Below are 20,309 nucleotides of genomic sequence, written 5' to 3' on the forward strand. Positions count from 1 at the left end.
TATAATATTATTTTATAAAATTAAATTATACAACGACATAATAGAAAATCAATCATCTGACGCATCTTCTAGATATTGAATTAAACTTAACGTTTGCGCCAATTAAAAAGGCGAATTCATTTGTATTGTTCTTCCTTCAAAAATGAAAGCTTTTTTTCGATTTTATTATTATTTATTTATCTATATTATATATTATTGTTAATATTATTTATTTGTATAATTTTATTATTATTGATGTCATATTTCGTATTAATTAATTAGTTTATATTATATTATATTATTTATTTATTTATAGTGATGCATAGTTAAGACGGTTTGGTTATATCCTCGTAAGTATAGATAGATTATAAAAATAATGTTATTATTTGAATTAATTATTTAAATTTAATTAATATATCTATTAAATGAGATTTTTGTTAAAATAACCATATTTAAAAAAAATCTAAAATAACCATATTTTTATATTAAATACTAAAGTAGCCATGAGAGATCTATCTTGAAGGCAAGTGGATATGCGAGATCATTGATTTTCTAGTGTAATCATATTTTATTAAACAATATTATAAATTATTTTTTATTTTTTATTTAGTTCAAATTTTTTTAATTAAAATAATTATAAAAAAAACACCAAACAAATGAGTAGTCAATGCATGTGACACATACTCCTAGAGGATGCATGTGCCACTTACAGTGGCATCATATACATGCAATGCATTCGCCATTTGGGATGACACCTATGTATATTTTATCCGTCACTTGTGATAGCTATTTCTTTTAAGTGTAAACTTTTTTGTTTGAGACCCGAGTAGTTTGATAAATTTTTTGAAATGTTGATTATTTTGGTATAGAATTTAAAAATATTGGTTATTTAAAAAAATTATAGATTAAAAAAATAAAAAATTGATAAATGAAGTGATAAAATTATTAAATAAACATTCAAATATTAAAAATAATTTTTAATGATATAACAAAGTTAGTTAATGAAATGTAATATGTTGGTTAATGAAATTGGCTAATCAAAAATTAAAAATTAAAAATTAAAAAAAAATATTATTATAACATTAAAATATATATAAGTGTAATATAAGTGTATAGTTTAGGGGTAAGAATATCATTTTTCATAATTTATACAGTGTCGGATGAAATTTCAATATGTTGATGCCGGTGGAGCTATTGAAGCCCACACATCACAAAAAAAAGTTTAAACAAAAAAAGAACTACGTTTTTACGTCTCCACCCATCTCACTAGCGAAGCTTGTTCCACTTCCTCTCTCTACCCAACTGGTTCAAGTTTCTGGGCAAATAGGTGAAGCAAACAAGTTTCAGGCATTTCTCTCCTTTTTTTTTTTTTTCATATTAATATCAATATTATATTTTCTATATTTATTGGTGATAAACAATTTTTGTACCGATGTTTCTCTGCTACTGTTTTTTGAATTTTGTTATTTGAAATCATTTAAGATAGAGTTGTGATTTATGACAATAGTAGTTTTAGTGAATGCTTTATAATTATTTGATATAATGGCTCTAAGAACTTTTGTTGGGTATCATTAGAATCATGTGATTGAAGATGCCAACGTACTGTTTGATATAATGCCTCAAAGAGTTACAATGAGTGTGTTAACGGATGTTCCTGGGTGGTGATTATGAGTCTGAGAATCTTATCTATTTGTTGTTTTCTGTGTAAGATTGTTTATAAGATAGGATTAATCTGAAAGGAGGCATTCATGTCTTTTGACTTAGTTATTGTTGTTTTATCTTAAACTATTCAAAAGTTGTTGTTTGTATGGATGTTGATGTGAGAAGCATAAGCATTTGAATGCTTGAGTTTATCATGACACCACTCAGTTTTCGTTTTTGTTTTCTTTAGTTCATATGTGCAAATATTTGGCTAGAAACACGGGATTTGATAGAACATTATGATGTAGTTTGATCCATGTAGCCGATTCTATTTAGTGTGATAAGGCTTGGTTGGTTGGTGCGAACTTTGGGCAGGATTGACATCTGTTGTTTTTTTTCCTCTAGCTAAAATTTAGTCGATATGTGTGTGTGTGTGTGTGTAATTACGTCGTTTGTAAAATTGTATATATCTAATGTTTGCTTCGATTAATGCTAATGTGTTTCTATATCTTTACATCTCAGATACTGTGATGTTTGTTTGATATATGAAAAATAAGAAGTGTAGTTACTTATTAGTCTGACAGACATGCACGAGGAATGGTTACCTGATGATATTGGATAGATTTTCCTCCTGATGTCATTCATCGATGTCTCTTTCCTATTATTATTGATTGTTGTTTCAAACTTGCATAGTACATATCACTAGTTTTAGAGGAAGGTCCTAATAATATATCATAGACAATTTCTTTCCATAATTGTGTAAATTCCAATTGTAACCATGTTTATGGAAATTTAACATAGATCATCTTGCACCTGTAATACAATGCAAAATATGTAAAGTTAAGGACTGAGAAGTAAGAACCACTTTTTATTGAAAAAATTATATGGACAGTGTAGTTTGTATTGAGCTCCTGGTACTTTGTCCACGTTTTAGCTGTAGTCATTGTCACATGCGTGTGTGTGATGTTTTAACACACATCAGAATCGGTTATTGTACTCAATTGGTAATTCTTCCATATTTTACCTGTGATATTCTTAATGGTATGAATTTTTGTTGGCCTGACATGTTGTATTTTACATTTATCAGCTTTTCTTGGCTTAGGATCTTTCTGATTTGACCTTACTAATTCTTGATAGAAGAAAGATAAATGGCACATTCAATGAGCTTGATCTCTATCGGCCTCACATTTGATCAAATACCTAAAACTAAACTCAATGTTAGTGGAAGGTTAAATCCAAGATCTTCAGCACGGCTTCGAGTTCAGGCAGTGCAAGAAAACGGGGGACAACGGAGACTAGTGGACATTATTAGACTTGTGCCTGACCTCTCAAAGAATTACTTTAAAAGTCCCTCCCGCAGGACTTTGTTTGGTGGAATCTCCTTGTTGGGTGGATTTTATGTTGCGCAAACAATTTCACTGTCTTTTGGAGCTCTTGGAGTCAATGATGTTATTGCGGCAGTGGTATGTGTTCTTCTTACAGAGTATGTGACTAAGTTCTATTACAGCCGGCCAAAAGTTACTTTCCCTGTTGCTCTTCTCAATAACTTCAAAATGGGCTTCACTTACGGACTTTTCATTGATGCATTTAAGCTTGCCAGTTGATCTAAGCATCAAAATGCAACCTCTCCAGATTCTTGCCCATTCTTGCCCACCAAAATTGGTTTGGTTGTGTAAGATCACCAAGCTTGTACATGCTAGAACTGTTTAACATCCAAATGCTACTTCATATTTGGTCTGATTGTGTTTAACCACTCATGTTAGAACCGGCTCTAGAACCATCCTCTCATTTGTTGTATATCAGCTGGAATACAGCAATTTAAATATATAAATTATATCAATTATTTCTCCCTTATATTTTTTCTGTTTCCATTTTTAGCAATTTGTTCAACTGGTATGGTCTTTTTACCATTTTTTGGGTACCTATTAGGTTCTAAAAGCTCTTTACATCTGTGCCAAGTTGTAGTTCTGAGCCAATGATCGATCAGAGGTTCCTGATTGATAACACTGGAGAAGTGATTTCTCAGGTGGTGGTCCAGAACTGAAATTACCGGGCATCTTTTAGTTGATGACTCGATACTTTATGCTCACACCCCAATCCATCCAAGAAGAATGTTAGCAATATACTTTTAAAGGTTTATTTTCTTTTGAAAAGGTTACATTTGTCAGGCAAGCTAACCTCTTAAAGTTAACATCCATGAAATTATGATAAATAAGCTCATAGTGTTGTTTGCATTAGAACTAGTCTCAAGAGAGATTGCACTGTTAACTTCTAATCATGTAAGGAAAGAGAGAATTTCTCATGATGGATCAGGTTACTATCATAACCATGTTTACTTCAAAGTAGTGATGTATTTATAGACGAGATTCTTGAAACTAAATGTTTCTATAATCTATATTTTTGTCTTCATAATCAAGAAAATGTGAATTAGTGTAATATTTGTTAGAAATGAAAGTCATTGCATTTCAGTATATATGAACATCCTTCCAAACTTGAAAAGCATGGGGGTGGTTGACACTTTCTCAAATTGTGTCACGTAGCAATATTATTAGCAATTATCAATAGGTTAATGGTAGGGACCAAAACCAATGATAATAAGATACTACTCAGTCACTAAGTAACATTATGACTCCAACCACCAAAAGTGCAGCAGCAAACTACAAGTGCAAACAAGATACTATCAAAGCATCCTCTCATGAATCACCCCTAGTAAAGAATCAGATACATAGAACAATTAATAGACTTCCAAGTAATCAAATATGCAAGCATGATCAACATTATAAACTAAAATCCATTTTTTAGCTCCCTGCATCAGTTTCAATCATTCACATATTCCACAAACAAGTGAATAGGATTGAGAGAAGCATTAAAACAATGTTGTTCCTAGCGATCACTAAACCAGCAAATGAACACCTTAACGCCTGCAGACACATTGATACTGCAGCAGACTGATACTCTGATAATGCAGTAAATCCACCCATTGCAGTAGTAGAACTTGCTATAATAATCCCCTCATTACTTACCGAAATCCACCCACCACAATATAATTCACATTTCACTCTATTTAACTGGAAAAAAAAAGAATGAGAACATTTGATAATTGGATACTACGCAATTATCCCTCAATTTCTTAACACAATCACTTTGGTTTTAGTGTAACAACCACAAAATTCAACCGATAACCATGCTCTTATGAACCATTTTTTTCATTCTATTTTCTAGTCAAATCTTGTTGATAATAGTGAACTATTTTTTAGATAATACAAACTAAATTTCTAGTCAAATCTAGTCAAATCTCCCAAGTACATATCATCTAAGCCCAAGTCTTGTCGATAATAGTTTGTAACTCTTTCTCACAACATCACATGGAGCGTACACATTTATTATAGTGATTTTTGTTTTTAGTTCCTCTAAAAATTTCTTTAAGTAATAGTCCCTTTAAAAATTTTCGTCCATACAATTAGTCTCTGACGTCAAATGCCACTAACGGATGCTTACGTGGCAAGACAGGTGGATTAATTTTTTTTAATTTTTTTTAATTTTCATGAATGACAACGTGGAAAATGCCACAAGTTAAAGCTGATGCATTTTTCATTTTGACGTAAATCATTTACTCATCTACTTCGTTCCTCTTTGTTTGCTTTATTTCCCTAAGCTTAGTTTTTTCCATCTTTTTCGTTCATCTTCCTCAAAGCCTCCTTATTTTTCATCTTCTTTCATCTTTGTCTGCTTCATTCCTCAAATCTTCGTTAACTTTCACCCAAGTCTCCTTGTTTTTCATCTGTTTCGTTCGTATTACCATAAAAACTTCGTTGTTACCTAACCTAATATCGTCTCCCTCTGTAAAATCGCGAGTTGGGAAGTTTTGTGGGTTTCATGTTCGTATGGTTTCGTACCAATACAAGAATGTATCTAATAAAGGAAAGTTGTTTTGGAGATGTCTTTATTGGATGAGTGTTGATACGTGTAATTTGTTCATATGGGATGAAGACCTTGGATCAAAATCTGGAAATGAAGATGGAAGCATTATAAACTCAAAGCTAGAAATTATGACATCTATGGGATATATTTGTATGAAGAATCAAGGAAGAACAAGAATTTGAAGACCAAATCGAAAATAGAGAAATTTCATGAAAATTTGAAGATGTTGTGTTTTGCAATGTCTTTTATGATTAGTGTGTATTTGATTTTGGAATGCAATTGTTGAATTTGATGTAGTTTCTTTGAATTTGCAATGTCAATGAAGAGTTTGCAATGTATTGAACCCATTAATGTGCATTTTGGGTTTGTTTTGTTAAGATATGTGATGTATTTTGGTTTTGTATTATTAATGAAAGATGTTAAAATAGTTTGTTTTAATTTGCATATGCCAGTCCAAATTGGTGTACATAATGTTAACAAGTTGACACATTTTACACAAATTGGCAGAAATTGGTTGTAACTTGACTACACATAATATCAATTACCTTATGAAATAATACAAAACATAGATGGCAGAAATTAACAAGAAAAAGATGTTCCAAACTACAAATTTCATAACATAAATTCACCATAATACACAAGTTTGATGTTCTAAACAAAATAGTACATAAGGTTCATATTACATACGATTGGTGTCCAAACAAAATAGTGGGTAAGGTTTATATCAAATAAGATTGATGTCTTAATCAAAAGAGTAGTTAAGTTTCATATTACATAAGTTCCAAAAAACAACATATTTCATAACATAAATTCATTGAGCCAAACTCTTCTGGATGTCATTCTAAGTCTTTTTCCCTCTAGCATTGCCAACACTTATGTCTGTAAGAACAAGAATTGGTTCTGCATCTGACATTTAGTATTGATGTTAACAATACATTGTTTCTTAGAGAACAATTTTGTATGCTAATGGTTTTTATCTAGTGTGTAGATTTTACTAACAGGTTCTAACTCTGAAACATTGACGTGTGACATCATCAGATTCTAGAATCAACACACTCTGACTCTGAAGAGATACCAGTGTTTTACAAGATGCTGTCAAGTTATAGAAAGCTCTTAGAAAATAGTTCTGATGAACGTTTGTGCTAAAGCTTCTTGTAGCACCTCAAATTTGCACCTACCATTGTATATACATTTTCATCATTAGGTCATTAACATAACATAGTCCACTGCATAGCATTGCATTGTCCTTTACCCAAGTGCAAGTCATCAGACAGAATTAGGTCAACTGATCAGGAGAATCAGTCAATCAAGCAAGCATGTGCAATTTCCATTGAGACAAAGCCATAGGGTTGGTTTATCAAGTTCATATGACCTAAGGATCATTGTGGAGTGGATTGGCCAAAGAATTGGATGCTCAGAAGTCATCAGTCAAGCTGAATTTCAGCTGAAACCCTAGAAAGTCAATTGTGGTCAACTGTGCCTGATTTTATGGATTTAAAGGTGGGAGATGGATTGAAAGGCTTCATTCATGTCCATACAAGTCTCATTTGACATATCAAAGATCAAGGTTGAAGAAAATAAAGTCAGATCAAAAGTTTCCTAAAATAGCAGGTGACCTGTAATTGGAAACTGCCAAAAATGGAAAGTTCTTCTCCTCAAATTTACATCATCATACAAGCTTCCAATGGAATTTTGTCCAACATGAAAGTTGAGGATCTTGATCTCACCTTTCCAAAAAGCCCAAGGACACTCATTTCTCATGTGTGGTTGGCAAGTTATGATCAAATCATTTTCAGAAAAAGTTGAAATTCAAAGTGCCATAACTTGTGAATGGAAAGGCCAAATTGGGTGATTCTTTTTTGAGCAAGTCACATTTGACATGTACTATCACATTGCATCATTACATTTCATTAAAAATCAACACATCAAAATGGCATTTTTCAAGTGAACTAATTTGTATTTTGGTGGGGAAAAAAGTGATTTTGAGAAATACATGTCATTTGCATACCAAACCACTTCTAACACATCATAAACATCAATTTGGACTTGTTTGAATGGTATTTGCACTGTTGCATTGGCTGCATTGTGAAAAGGTCATTTTTGCCAATTACATGAAAATTGCACTTTGCTAATTCACATCATTCTTGCTAATCTTGTTTAACAAATGGATTAAGCACATGGTATAAAGTCCCTAATCATAACAGAAACACCTAATCACATTCATTCTTTCAGATCCAAACTCAGAAATCACCAAATTCTCTCAATTTTCTTCAAAACTTTTTCACATTTTTTTCACCATTTCCATTGAGATTCATCATCTTTTGTGCGGGTGCTCGTGTGATTCATCTCCTACGTATGCTAATAGAGGACTGTTGAAGGAAATTGTGACCAAAAACTTGAAGAATCGTGACTGTCATCATCAAGTTCATCCATGGCATTTTGATCGTTCTTGGATCTGGAGCACATTTGAGCTGAACTACTTGCTTCATTCACTTCCTAGAACATCAATCCACGACTGTTTCACGCTTTGGAGCATTGGAATCACCAAACCAAGCAACTGCCACTTCAAGAGGTTAGATCTCGAATTCTTTAATTGATGAAATTGTGATATGGTTTATGTAGATCGTGGATTGTAGAGCATGCTGCAACTTGTAGAATTGAATTTCATTAGGTTTTGAGTGAGAAATCTAGAATTGAATGTTTGATGTCAAAACTTCTTTGGATCGATTCATGCCGTGTAGTTCGAATTAGGTTAAATCATGTGGATATTGTTGTTGTGCTTGATTAGACGATTCCATTGATATATGATTTGCTAAGTTTCGTGAACAAATGTTCTTGTTGAGTTTCTGGTGATGAATGTGATGAACAATCTCAAGAACACGTCCAGAACGTGTTTTGATCCGTTTGCCTGGCTTTCATTTTCAAATTTATGTTTCCCGCGGTCTCCAACCAATCACGTGCTGCCACTGCATAAAATGAAACGCAGCGTTTCACTCTTGTTGCTGCATATTTACGAATTTGCCATTATCAGATTTAATTTCACTTATTTCATTTGCTTTTCAAATTTTTATTTCATTTTGATCTTCAATCTTAGAAAAATCATAACTCCTTCAATTTTGATCCAAATTTGATGCAATTTTTTGTGCCATTCTCCTTGTGATATGCTGGATTTTCTGGTTATTTTTAATAAAATTGTGCACGTGTGGAAAAAATATTTGGCTAGGGTTTGTTTGGACATGTCATTTTGTGCACCATGCTCACTCTTTTGATCATAAAATGATGATGCTTCATTAGAAATTCATGAAATTTTGTATGCTTGTTCTAGACTCATTCCTGGTCATTTTGATATGTGGTTTGTAATTTTTGAGTTCCTGGATTGAGAGTTATGACATGATCTATGGAGTGTTACAGTTTGTACCATGCCATGCTTTGTGCAATTTCTTGATTTTATTTTCTATGCTTGTTGAACTTGAATTGAGCTGGATTTTTGCATGAGAATACTTGTGAATGTTGAGAATACATGTGAACTTTTCTGGAATTTTTGAATCCATTTCCTATTTGATTGGGATTTTATTTGCTGTTTAGTCATTTGTTGACTTTTTGTGATACATGTTCCCATTTGATTTGTGAAATTCTGGTTATTAATTGGATGAATATGAAATTTGGCATGAGTATTGTAGACATCTTGAAGTGCATCATGGTTTTAGTCCCATTCCTTTATCATGTTTTGTCTCTGTTTTATGATTGATGGAAGTGGATGCATATTTTGATGTCATGAATGAGCTTGCTTGAATTTGTGTTGACTTTCTGAATTTCATTGACTTGCTTCCCTTGGTCCAAATGAGCTGAAATTTGGTATGATTGACATGTTATGGATGCTGTTTGATCATGAGTTTTTTGAGGATTTATTGAAATATTTTGGTATTGGTTTGATTGTGATCATTCTGTTTGCTCCAATGTGATTCCAAAATGCATAGTTTGACATGTTTTGTTCATAAAATGGATTTGGTGCATAGTTTTGATGTGAAACCAATTGGATTCTTTTCTTGCTTGATTAATCTTGGTTTTGATCAATTTTCACTTGCTGTTTTGAACTTTTCACCTCCTTTTGACCCTAGGCTTGTCCTAGTGGTCTTGTTTCTCATGTTTGAGTTTGCTTTTCAGGTTAGGAAGCAAATGCTTTAAGGAGATTAATGCAAGTTGATTGAGTTTGGTTGATTGTTATGAACTAAATTGTTTTATTTTGTAGGATGCTTAGCTCACTTGCCTTGAGCTTGGGCTTTGCACATGTGATTGATTGTGTGTCTGTCGGTTCCTATGCTGTTTGTTTTGACTTTGTGACTTGAATACTGATTATATTTGATTGATTTCAGGTACCATAGTTGCTTTAGTTCCTTTGAGAACTTGCTATTGCTTTGCTTTGCTTAAGCATTGAGGTAGAATCTCTTGTCTCCATGTAGTCTGGAAGACCTGGCTTGTTACTTAGCCAGGCACCTGTCTGAAGTCCTCCTTAAGAGGCAATGTTTGTGATTGTTTACTTTGTCCCCAAGCAGGAAAAGACCTCATATGAGGCGATTGGTAGACAAAAGAGATATGTAGCCTATCTCCTACTATTCTGTGAGTCACTCACCTTGCTCACACCACATGTGTTGATGCATAGTGGGTAAAAACCCAAGATCAGTTGAGTCAGTGTCATAAGTGTAGAAGGGTTCCCGCTTTCTGGATCCACACTTCATTGTCTGAAGCTCTCCCAGGCCAAGGATAAGAGCTGTGAAGTCTCATCTTCACTCACCTTTCATCAGCTTCACCTTGACTCTCAATGTCAAGGTTAAGAGCTAACCTCACCCTGATACAGAGGCTTGTTTGTCGAGGTTGACATGACCCCTCGACTAAAGCCTAGCCTTGATGTTTGAGCCCCTTGTTGGTGTGTTTACTTCATGCTGTATGTGCTTGTGTGGTGTGATTGTATCCCCTAGGTTTGCTAGACTCCGCGTAGTCTCGTTTGCATGTCAATTAAGGTAGCACGGTTCCTTCGTATAGGACTTCCTTTCTTGCTTGAGCTTTCCTAAAACACAAACGAACATTATCCCCTCTTAAGGATACGTCAACTCCTTCTACTACAGGTGAGTAAGTCTCCGAAGGTCGAGCATCCGGTAGATTGCGTAGTGACGTTATCCACTTAAAAAACACAAACCAACAGGAATAGTTTAGCCGAACTACGGCAACTCTGATTCTCATGTCCAGATGAGATACGTAGGCACGAGATGCGATGTCTTGTCGAGTTTGACTGACAACTAACACTAATTCTTTTCTCTCGCCCTCGTTGCGATTGAGACCTTCCCCTTTTCTTGCCCTAGTTGCAATCGAGACCCTTCTTCTTGTTGTGTGCTTGAAGTCCGGTATAAGTCCATCAAGTGGCATCTGGTTTCCAGTGTGGGTGTGTTTGGTTCGGAATCTGATGTAAGTCCAGCGATTGGCATTCGGATTCCATGTTTGCCTTTGTGTGGTTTTGTTGGTGTGCGTGAGCCGAGCTACGAATGCTCTGATTCTTCTTCGTCCAAGAAGATACGTATGCATAGGATGCGACATCCTAGAGAGCATGTGTTTTCCCCAGTCCGAACTACTTAGACTCTGATGTCTATGCTTGATAGACTAAGTAGGCCCAGGATGCGATATCCTGCCGAGTTCAGTCTTGTTTGTTTTCTTGTGTCTCTTTCAGCCTGTGTAGATGATTGTTTGAGCAGCGTTTTAGCAACTATTTTCGTTCCTATTGTGCGTGGATCCCGTCGAGTACGACGGATGCGTAGGGGTGCTAATACCTTCCCTTCGCATAACTGACTCCCGATCCCATTCTCTTTGGTCGCGAGACCATGCTTTTTCCAGGTTTACTCTGAGCGTTTCCTTTCCCTCTTTTGGGATAAATAACGCACGGTGGCGGCTCTGTTGTTCTTGTTTTCCCGCCGGTTTTTCGCGTAATGTGACAGCTGGCGACTCTGCTGGGGACTAAAGAGAAGTTGACCTCTTGCTGGTCCATCTTCCCTAAGCGAGTCTCTCTTAGCGCTCTCTAGGTTAGGGCTTTGGTTGCTATTAGCTGTTATTTATTGCATTCATTGCTTATTGTTTGCATTTATGTTTGCATTAATATTTTGCATCCATTCATATTCATCTGTTGGCTGTGCTGTGTTTCTCTGTTTGGGGTGGGAGTTACTCGAGGTAAAAGGCCCAATACCCAGGCTATGAGTGAAATCTAGGAAACCTAGGAATAGAGTGATTCATGGGAAGCGGGTGGTATGCGCCACTTAGCGGAACATTGATATCACGAGCAGTTCAGACCCTGGTGGGATATTATCGGTGCATACATCGGGTGTGCACAGGATGATATTCTGCGAAAGGTCATTTATGCTGCGTTTCTCTCGACCTTACCCTGGCCTAGATGACACCCGTGAGTGGGGAGGGAATGATCATTATTACAGGTACTGTTGCTGACTTATTGGTGACTTGTTGGTGACTCTTGGTACTAGTGGTGACTGTGAATTATGGACATTTATTTCTGGGACGCCGGAGTTCTGTCCGTGGTTTATCAGCGGGTTCCGTTTATTTCGGATTCCCGGGTTGAATTTGAGAGTACCTATTCAGAGGATCTGGCTATCATCCGTTCAGCGGACGTTTCTGTGATAGTGATGTAATCTCCAGTTCCGTTTATTTCGGAACTCCCCAAGTCGGATTTATGGTGACTCAGTTGACTGTGACTGGTTCAGAGAATGGGTCTTCAGCTGACTAGATGGCACAGTGACCTGCATTCATGCATTTGCATCATCCCATTTTGCATTCATCTGCATTCAACCCATGTCGATCCGTACTCAGGGTCCATTGTTGATTGAGATTCTGGTTGAGAGACATCCAAATGTCAGATTGTTATTGAGGAAAAATTATTTGTCTCTGTGACGCTAGAATCGAAGGACAGATATTCCTGGTATGGATAGACATTGCATGCGTGAGTCATACTAACCCATCTGCTGTTTTGTAGGTGTCAACCAGCGTGTATAGCTCGTCTGCTCAGACATCCTGCTAGGGGCAACAAATCCAAACTGATGGATCCCCCCAATGCCGACATCCTCGAACTGAAAGAGATGGTGAGGGATTTGCTCAATGTTGTGCAAGGGCTTGCCTTGGGGCAGAAAGCCATGGCCGAGAGATTAGAAAGGATTGAGAAGTGGCTGATGGCGGAGAAGGTTCAGGGAAAAGCTCCATCATCCGAAGTAACAAACAATCCCTCTGGCACAGTAGTAAAGGAACCCTCTAGCAGTGGTCTACTCAAGAAGGAGGTTGAGTCAAGTGGTGTGCCAACAAAAAAGGAATGCGGTAAGGATCGTTATCACCCTTATGCTGCCATTGTAACCACTCCTGTTGGTAATCCACCTGTACCGCAGCAACAACCACCACCTCAACAGAAGGCACCGAGAACTAAGAGCCAAGTGAAGAAGAAAAAGGAGGATCGTCAGTTTGAGGAGCCACCTGTGACCTACACCCTTCTGTTCAGGCGATTGAGGGATTTGGGGTTAGTCCGGACAAGGATATTGATTCCCATATAACGGCAGCGGAGGCCTGCACACTATGATGAGAATGCCAGGTGCGAGTTCCATTCTGAGGCACCCGGGCACAATATTGAGGGTTGTAGGGCTTTCAAGCATGTCGTCCAAGACATGGTGGATTCCAAGACCATCAGCTTTGCACAGATAATGAATGGGGAGGCCAACCCTGTACCCAGGCAGGGTCCTGTAAAGATGAAGATGGTGAAAAAGGTCAAGAGAGGAATGAGGGTGACTGAGAAAGATCATTTAAAGGGTCTGAGGCCTGCGGTCTCAAAACCTCTGATGCAGGATGGAGTTCTCCCTGTTGTTGATATTTGTTGTGCGGCTGCCACCACAGAGGGATTGATGAGAGACACGACCTAGAAGATGATAGAAGTAGAAATGGACATTGAAAAATTTGAAACACCCAGTCAAGCGATCGAAACCGTCAAGGTAGAGAGCGCTCTTGTTGCTGAGAAAGAGAAGAAGCTGTCCATTTCTTCTTATAAACAAGCTCTAGAGGTGGTGAAGAACCAAGAGGCCCAAGGCTGGGGCAGGATCATCGACATAGTGGTAAAGGCAGACATGTTCGGGATTGGTTATCCAGATCAAGAGTCGTCTAGACCAAACAGAGGACGTCGTCCGCCGTACATCTTTGTCAGTGCAGGAATGCTGAATCCTTATCATGCCTGTTCAGTGGGTGAAGAGATCGACCGTGACCGCGAGCTCGAGTTGTGGATAAAGTCGTGCGTACCAGGCAATTGGAAAGCCTCCAAAATCACCGCTGGCGCTCATCCGGAAGTGTAGTATTTCTGTGTTTTAATGTTGTTTGCATAAAAGCCATACGTTTTGCCCGAAACGTAATGGTCCATTGTAAGGGCCATCTCATGTGTTTCATTATGCAACATTTTGCATCAGTAATAAATGGATGTTTTTGTGATTAAAGCGGTGTTCCCTGTTTTTCACTTTTTTGCAGTTTTAAAAAATAAAAATAAAAATGGCAATGTTTTTATTCTCTTTCCTTTTGATTCATTTGGTTCCGACCTCAAAGGTGACCATCCTCCTGATCTCATCGATAACAGTTTGGTTACACCTCTGTATGACTTCGACAATCCAAGCTATCATGCCAAAGAAGAAGGCGAAGAAGATTGTGATCTGATGGGATTAGCCAGGTTGTTGAAACAAGAGGAGAAGGTGATTCAACCACACGAGGAGCGAGTCAAGATTGTCATCCCAAGTGCCGCCGAGGTCAGAAGGGAAATGAAAGTTGAGGCCGCTTCAGAGGCGAGTCGAGAACAGAATGGTAGCCCTGTTGAAAGAGCAGGTTGATATCTTCACCTGGTTGCATCAAGATACTCCAGGGTGGAATACCCATGTTGTGGGGCACGAGCTACCATGGAGAGAAGACTGTCCTCCAGTGAAGCGGAAACCGATGCTAAAGGATGAGAATGTGTGTGGACTATCGAGACGTGAATAGAGCCAGTTCGAAAGATGAATTCCCGATACTTCACGTTGATGTATTGGTTGATAATACAGCTCAATTCTCGGTGTTTACCTTCATGGATGGCTTTCTGGCCGAAACCAAGTGGAATTGTCGCCAGATGATATGGAGCAAACAGTGTTCATCACACCAAAGAGTACCTTCTTGTTATAGGGTGAAGAAGAAGGCCGGTGCCACGGATCAAAGGGCTACGGTGACTGTGTTTCATGATATGATTCATCGTGAAAGCGAATGCCATGTTGATGACATGATGACAAAGTCCCGAGCAAGAGAGGGGCATCCGGTGGACTTGATCAAGTTGTTTGACAGGTAGAGATAACTCATACTGTTGAGTTCGAAGTCGCGCACTTATGGAGTGCTGTCCGGCAAGCTGCCGAGGCATGTTGAGAATGAAGGAGGAATCGAGGTCGATCCTGCTAAAAAAAAAAAGAAAGAAAAAAACAAAAAAAAAGGGAAGAAAAAGAAAGAAAAAAAAAAAGAAAAAAACAATAGTAGAAACGCCTGAACCGAAAAAAAAGAAAGAAATCAAATGGTCAGGTGGAATGATGACTGCCAAGAGGCGTGAAAAGATAAAAGAATGAGTAGCAGGAACCTCTGATTCTGAGACATTCCGTGGAAGAAACAATTGGTAATCTGGTACTTGAAAGCCCTCAAGGGGTCTATGAGGTGTGTATTAGGTCAGCATGACGAGTCTTGTCGAAAAGAGCATGCAATTTACCTAAGCAAAAAGTTTATCGACTGTGAAACAATACACTCACTGCTCGAGAAAACTTGATGTACTTTGGCATAGGCTGCTCGCCGACTGAGACAGTATGCTAATTCATACCACTTTGTGGATGTCCAAAATGGATTTGATCGAGTATGAGCTTGAGAAGTCAGCATGGACCGGACGGGTTGCGAGGGGGCAAATGACGTTGACTAAATACGATATTCAGTATACCTCCCAGAAAGCAATCAAGAGGTGTATGGTTATCTCGCCCAACAACCCATTGATGATTCTCAACCCAGGAAGTCTGAAGTCCCTAATGAGGACATCTCGAGGTACTCGAATCGAAAGATTGAGAGTGACCGATCCCGGAGGAGGGGCCTGACCCTGAATCCGAACGGATTCTGATGTCTGATGGGGAGTTTAAAAGTGAATGAGTTAGTGCTTCCCGGATAACATTTGAACGCGCCAAAGACATGGTGGCTGAGCACGAAGCTGGTATCCTGGGTATCGATCTGCGGTGCGTACGTCTACTGGGGCAACGCCTTTCTCACTCAAACATGAGATGAAAGTGGTACTACCATTTGAGACTCAGGTTTCGTCATGGGGTCCCGTTGGACGTAAACTTGAAAAAAGGATGAGTGGATAAGGACTCAGTATGACGCGTTGAGCCTGACTGAGGAAGAGGGCCGACAGTTACTTGTCATGGGGCAATTGTACCCAGTAAATGAAGCGTGTTGTTAACCGAGAAGTGCGACTTCGTGGGTAGCATGGAAGAGATGTGGTGTTGAAAAGGATCCTTCCTCCTCAACGATCATGGGGCAAGTGGATAAACAGTTATGAATGTCCATTCGTGGTCAAAAAGGTTTCTCTGACAGAGCCTTGTTGCTGACGACCACGGATGACGAAGATTTTCCATCCCCTGTGAATGCGGACGCAGTTAGAAGATACTTCGTGAAAAATTGACCCGCTGGACAAGAAAAGAAAAAGTCCAGGCAAAAAGGGGCATCCCGGCGAACCAAGAAAAAGAGAAAAGGTTCGGGCAAAAGTTAGGGATAATAAAAAAGAAAAAACTGTACACCCGGCAAGTCGAAAACCCCACAAGGGCGACTTGGGCAAAAAAGGGTATCCCGGTGGACTGAAACCCGAAAGGGCGGTCCAGGCAAAAGAGGGATTGAAACGAACAACTGCGTCTAGCATAATCGTTTGAGCTTTAGATGACTCGGCTAATCTCCGACAGAGATCGATCGGAAGCGTCTGGTTCAGAAAGCTGAAAGTGCGGAAAGTCTTGAGGACATATGGGGTGTAACCGAGTTGGAACCCGATGAGATCACGGTTTCACATTGCCATTAGGATAGATTTTTCCTTTTGTGCGCAATCACCTCTTTCCAGGGTTTGCTTCCTGTGTGTTGCTCGATTCTGAGCCACCCTTTTTCAGTCAATAAAATGCGTGTTCAGTCAAATAGTTTTATTTTTGTTTTCATTACCGCTTTGATTACGAAAACATCCGTTCGTTTTGATAAGAATATTTTCATTTTGAAGCATAGAGGTCCCTTCCGATGCGTGCTCATAAGATTGAAATCTGGAAATCATATTCGGAAGTTTGAGTGACCCAGATGTTGAAGTGTTGGCACGCCTGGGGCACACTTTTATCTAACGACCTCTTGTGCGGGTGCTGTGAGATATCTTCATTCACTGGCAGGTTGTGATATGAAGCCTTTTGACAAAAGATGCCCACAGAGTCCAACCAGGGGCAAGGGATAGACGAACAATGAAAGGACGACGAAAGAAGGACGACGATCTTGGAAGGTTTAATCAAGAAGACTCTTCAAAGTCTGAGGACCGGGAAATTTGTATGAATCCCAGGAGTTCGATCCCCGTGAAGTACGGAGGAGTCGGGAATACAAGGTGATGAATCAGAAAAGTCCAGGTGAGTCTGGGAGTCCTCAACAGTGGGAAGTCAACACTGTGGTTGGAAGATGAATGCCAGTGTTCGACGAGTCGACGGGTGTTCCGTGTCCAAAAGGCCGTATCTCCCAAGTGGGTTTGAGAGTGTCATCTCCCTAGCAGATTCGAGATCGATGCCTCCTCATCAAGCCTGAAGGTCACCATATCCCCAGCGGAGTTGTGATTGTTTTCCAAGTCTGAAGCTGTCTTCCCAGCAGAAGTTGTGTTGATGGTTTTCCCCCAGCAAGGTCCCCGAGAGGATCGGGTTCGGCGGGGCTATCCCCAGCAAAGATTGTCTTTCCCCAGCAGGGTGGAAATTGACTTAGTAATGAGATCCTCAGCACAGTTCCTGGAGCTCCCCGGTGTTGTCTCTGGAGGAGACGTGTGTTTTATGCATTCATCATGTAGATAAGCATAGCATATTGCATCACTAGTGCGTAGCATTTCCATAATCATGGGGCATTACGCTAAAAAAAAACTCATGCATCAGCATTGCAAACGCATCCATTAGCCCGAGGCCGTGGTGATCATCCGAGAATGGGTCGTTGGAAAGAGTTTAGCATCGCTTAGATCGATTTCAGAATTGGGTTCCCCAGCAGGGTTGAGAGAGGTGTTTCCCCAACAAGCGACTCTTTAGTGAGTGGGTATCCCCAGCATTGTTACTCCCCGATTGGTAGCATCTTGCCAGCTTGGATCTTTTTCCCTAACAGATGTGGGTGTGTCTGATCTCTTCATGTAGAGTTGACCCCTTAAGCAGAAAGTGTCTACCATTTCCTTCTGCGCTCCCCACTGAGTTATACCCTCGTGGGCGACGGTTGTTTCCGTTCCCTCCCCTTGGGATGGGTTTTCCCTATTGAGTTCGTTCCTCATTAGGATGTCTTGATTCAGTTTGCCTTTTTGAATTGGTCCTGAATTGGCTTCCTTGTGGCTGTCTCTTGTGATTCCCTGTGGTATAAATGAATAGTTGCTCACTAACTGACACTCATTCATATTATCCTCAGCAGGAGTTGTGGGCCTCTACCTACAAACCGGTAGTTGTAAGTCCTATTGTTGTGGTTTTCTACCTACTACTGGTAGTTGTAAAATCCCACTTTCATCCCCTAGCAGAGGTAACCTTTGTGGTTCATTCTGATTGTTGGCGGATTTTGCGGTCTTCTACCCACTACCCGGTAGTTGTAAATCCTTTTTTCTCACTTTGTCTCTCAGCAGACCGTTTGTTGGCTTCTACCTACAAACCGGTAGTTGTAAGTCCTATCTTTGTGGTCTTCTACTTGTCAACCGGTAGATGTGAATCCTCTGTTCTCCCCTTGGTGGAGTCAACCCTTTGTGCTCATCCTAGTTGATGACGGTTCCTTTTCCGTGGTTTTCTACCTACTAACCGGTAGATGTAATCCCCTCTTTGTGGTTATCATTATCCTGTCTCGGTATTGATATTCCTTTCACCTCTCGGATATTTGCTTTGAGTAAGCAACTTTATCCCCTTTTGCTTGGTCATCTTTGTATGCCTAGTCCTGGTATCCCGATGCCTTTCTTGTCGGTTGATTTATCCATCTAACAATCTACAACCCGGTTATGGATAATCTTCCATGCGAGTGTATTATCTACGTTTTGACGGCTATAGGTAATATATCTCATGCACTCTTTGGTCAGTCTTTTGATTGTTTTCACCATCAGAGTAAGATTCGTATTCCTTGGGGAATCGAATGTCCATCCTTTAACAAGTTTGCTTTCACGCTCTTCAGGATGATGTCGGTCGATTTATCCGTTTAACAACCTACAACCCGGTTATGGATAATCTTCCTTGCGAGTGTATTATCTACGTTTTGACGGCTATAGATAATATGTCTCATGCGCTCTTGGGTCGAAGTTTTGTCCTCCCCAACTGAGTAAGATTCGTATTCCTTGTGGAATCGAATGTCCATCCTCTAACAAGACTGCTTTTCTAGCCCTCTTCAGGATGTTGAGTGTTTTGGAAAACAAACCAATTCAAGCCTTGGTCGGTCACCGGTTTTCATGCCTACAACCCGATACTCTTGGTGCTCCTTCCTGTTTGCTCGCTGTTGTGACCTTGATCCCCAGTGAGACCCCAGCAAGTGTGTAGCCTTGCCTTGACATGTGTAGATGTCGTCTTGTGATACAGGTCAGTGTCACGTCAGCACCCGCGTGTATTCTTTATTGGTGTCGGTAAACACCATCTTTCGGTGCTTTCCCAGTCATGCGTAAGTGTCTGGTCTTCTTTTGATGTCGGTAAACATCATCTTTCGATGTTCGTAACGTCGTCCTCCTTCCCTAGTGAAGCTTTCCTCCTCTCCGTTGGTGTCGATAAACGTCGAGTTTTTCCCGATCATCCGTTGATGATTTGGTTGTGTTCTCTTTCCCCAGAAGAGTTTCCTCCTCTCCGTTGGTGTCGATAAACGTCGAGTTTTTCCCGATCATCCGTTGATGATTTGGTTGTGTTCTTTATCCCCTCAGAGTTTCCTCCTCTCTGTTGGTGTCGATAAACGTCGAGTTTTTCCTAGTCGTCCGTTGACGTCTGGTTGTACATTTCCCCATGTGGATTTACCTCTCCGTTGGTTTCGATAAACGTTGAGTTTTTCTCATTCGTCCGTTGACGTCTGATTGTATACCCTATTCTCCAGTCATTCGTTAATGTCTGGTTGGTTCCCAGCCAGAATCCCCAGGAGAGTCGTCGGTGGACGTCCTATTCAGTTTCCGGTTGTGATACCCCTTCCCTAGTGAAGTATTCCTCCTCTCTGTTGGTGTCGATAAACGTCGAGTTTTTGCCTATTCGTCCGTTGACGTATAATTGTACCTCTTTCCCAGCATCCGTCGTCCGTTGATGTCTGGTCTCCTTCTCCGTTGGTGTCGATAAACGTCGAGCTTCTCCCTTTCGTCCGTTGACGTCTGGTCGAGTCTTCCCAGTTCATCCGTCGTCCGTTGATGTCTGGTCTCCTTCTCCGTTGGTGTCGATAAACGTCGAGCTTCTCCCTTTCGTCCGTTGACGTCTGGTCGAGTCTTCCCAGTTCATCCGTCGTCCGTTGAT

The 20,309-nt window shown here is 39.5% G+C and overlaps 1 protein-coding gene across 6 annotated transcripts; it reads left to right on the forward strand.

Moving 5' to 3' along the window:
• Positions 1 to 1,146: 1,146 nt before the first annotated feature.
• On the forward strand, positions 1,147 to 3,474 carry LOC127084653 (uncharacterized protein ycf20). Of its 6 annotated transcripts, none has more exons than XM_051025142.1 (2): positions 1,147 to 1,306; positions 2,708 to 3,474. In XM_051025142.1, the coding sequence occupies exon 2, from the start codon at positions 2,769 to 2,771 to the stop codon at positions 3,222 to 3,224; it is 456 nt and encodes a 151-aa protein (XP_050881099.1). In that variant the 5' UTR covers positions 1,147 to 1,306; positions 2,708 to 2,768; the 3' UTR covers positions 3,225 to 3,474. The 6 variants fall into 6 exon arrangements, with proteins under 6 accessions (XP_050881099.1, XP_050881101.1, XP_050881103.1 ...); XM_051025144.1 differs by having other exon boundaries at positions 1,151 to 1,306; positions 2,758 to 3,474; XM_051025146.1 differs by having other exon boundaries at positions 1,152 to 1,306; positions 2,761 to 3,474.
• The last annotated feature ends 16,835 nt before the right edge of the window (positions 3,475 to 20,309 follow it).

Source organism: Lathyrus oleraceus, chromosome 5, assembly GCF_024323335.1.
Source record: "Lathyrus oleraceus cultivar Zhongwan6 chromosome 5, CAAS_Psat_ZW6_1.0, whole genome shotgun sequence".
Lineage (NCBI taxonomy): Eukaryota > Viridiplantae > Streptophyta > Magnoliopsida > Fabales > Fabaceae > Lathyrus > Lathyrus oleraceus.

Coding starts and splice junctions, on each gene's coding strand:
- LOC127084653 (XM_051025142.1), top strand. CDS start 2,769: ATGGCACATTCAATGAGCTTGATCTCTATCGGCCTCACATTTGATCAA.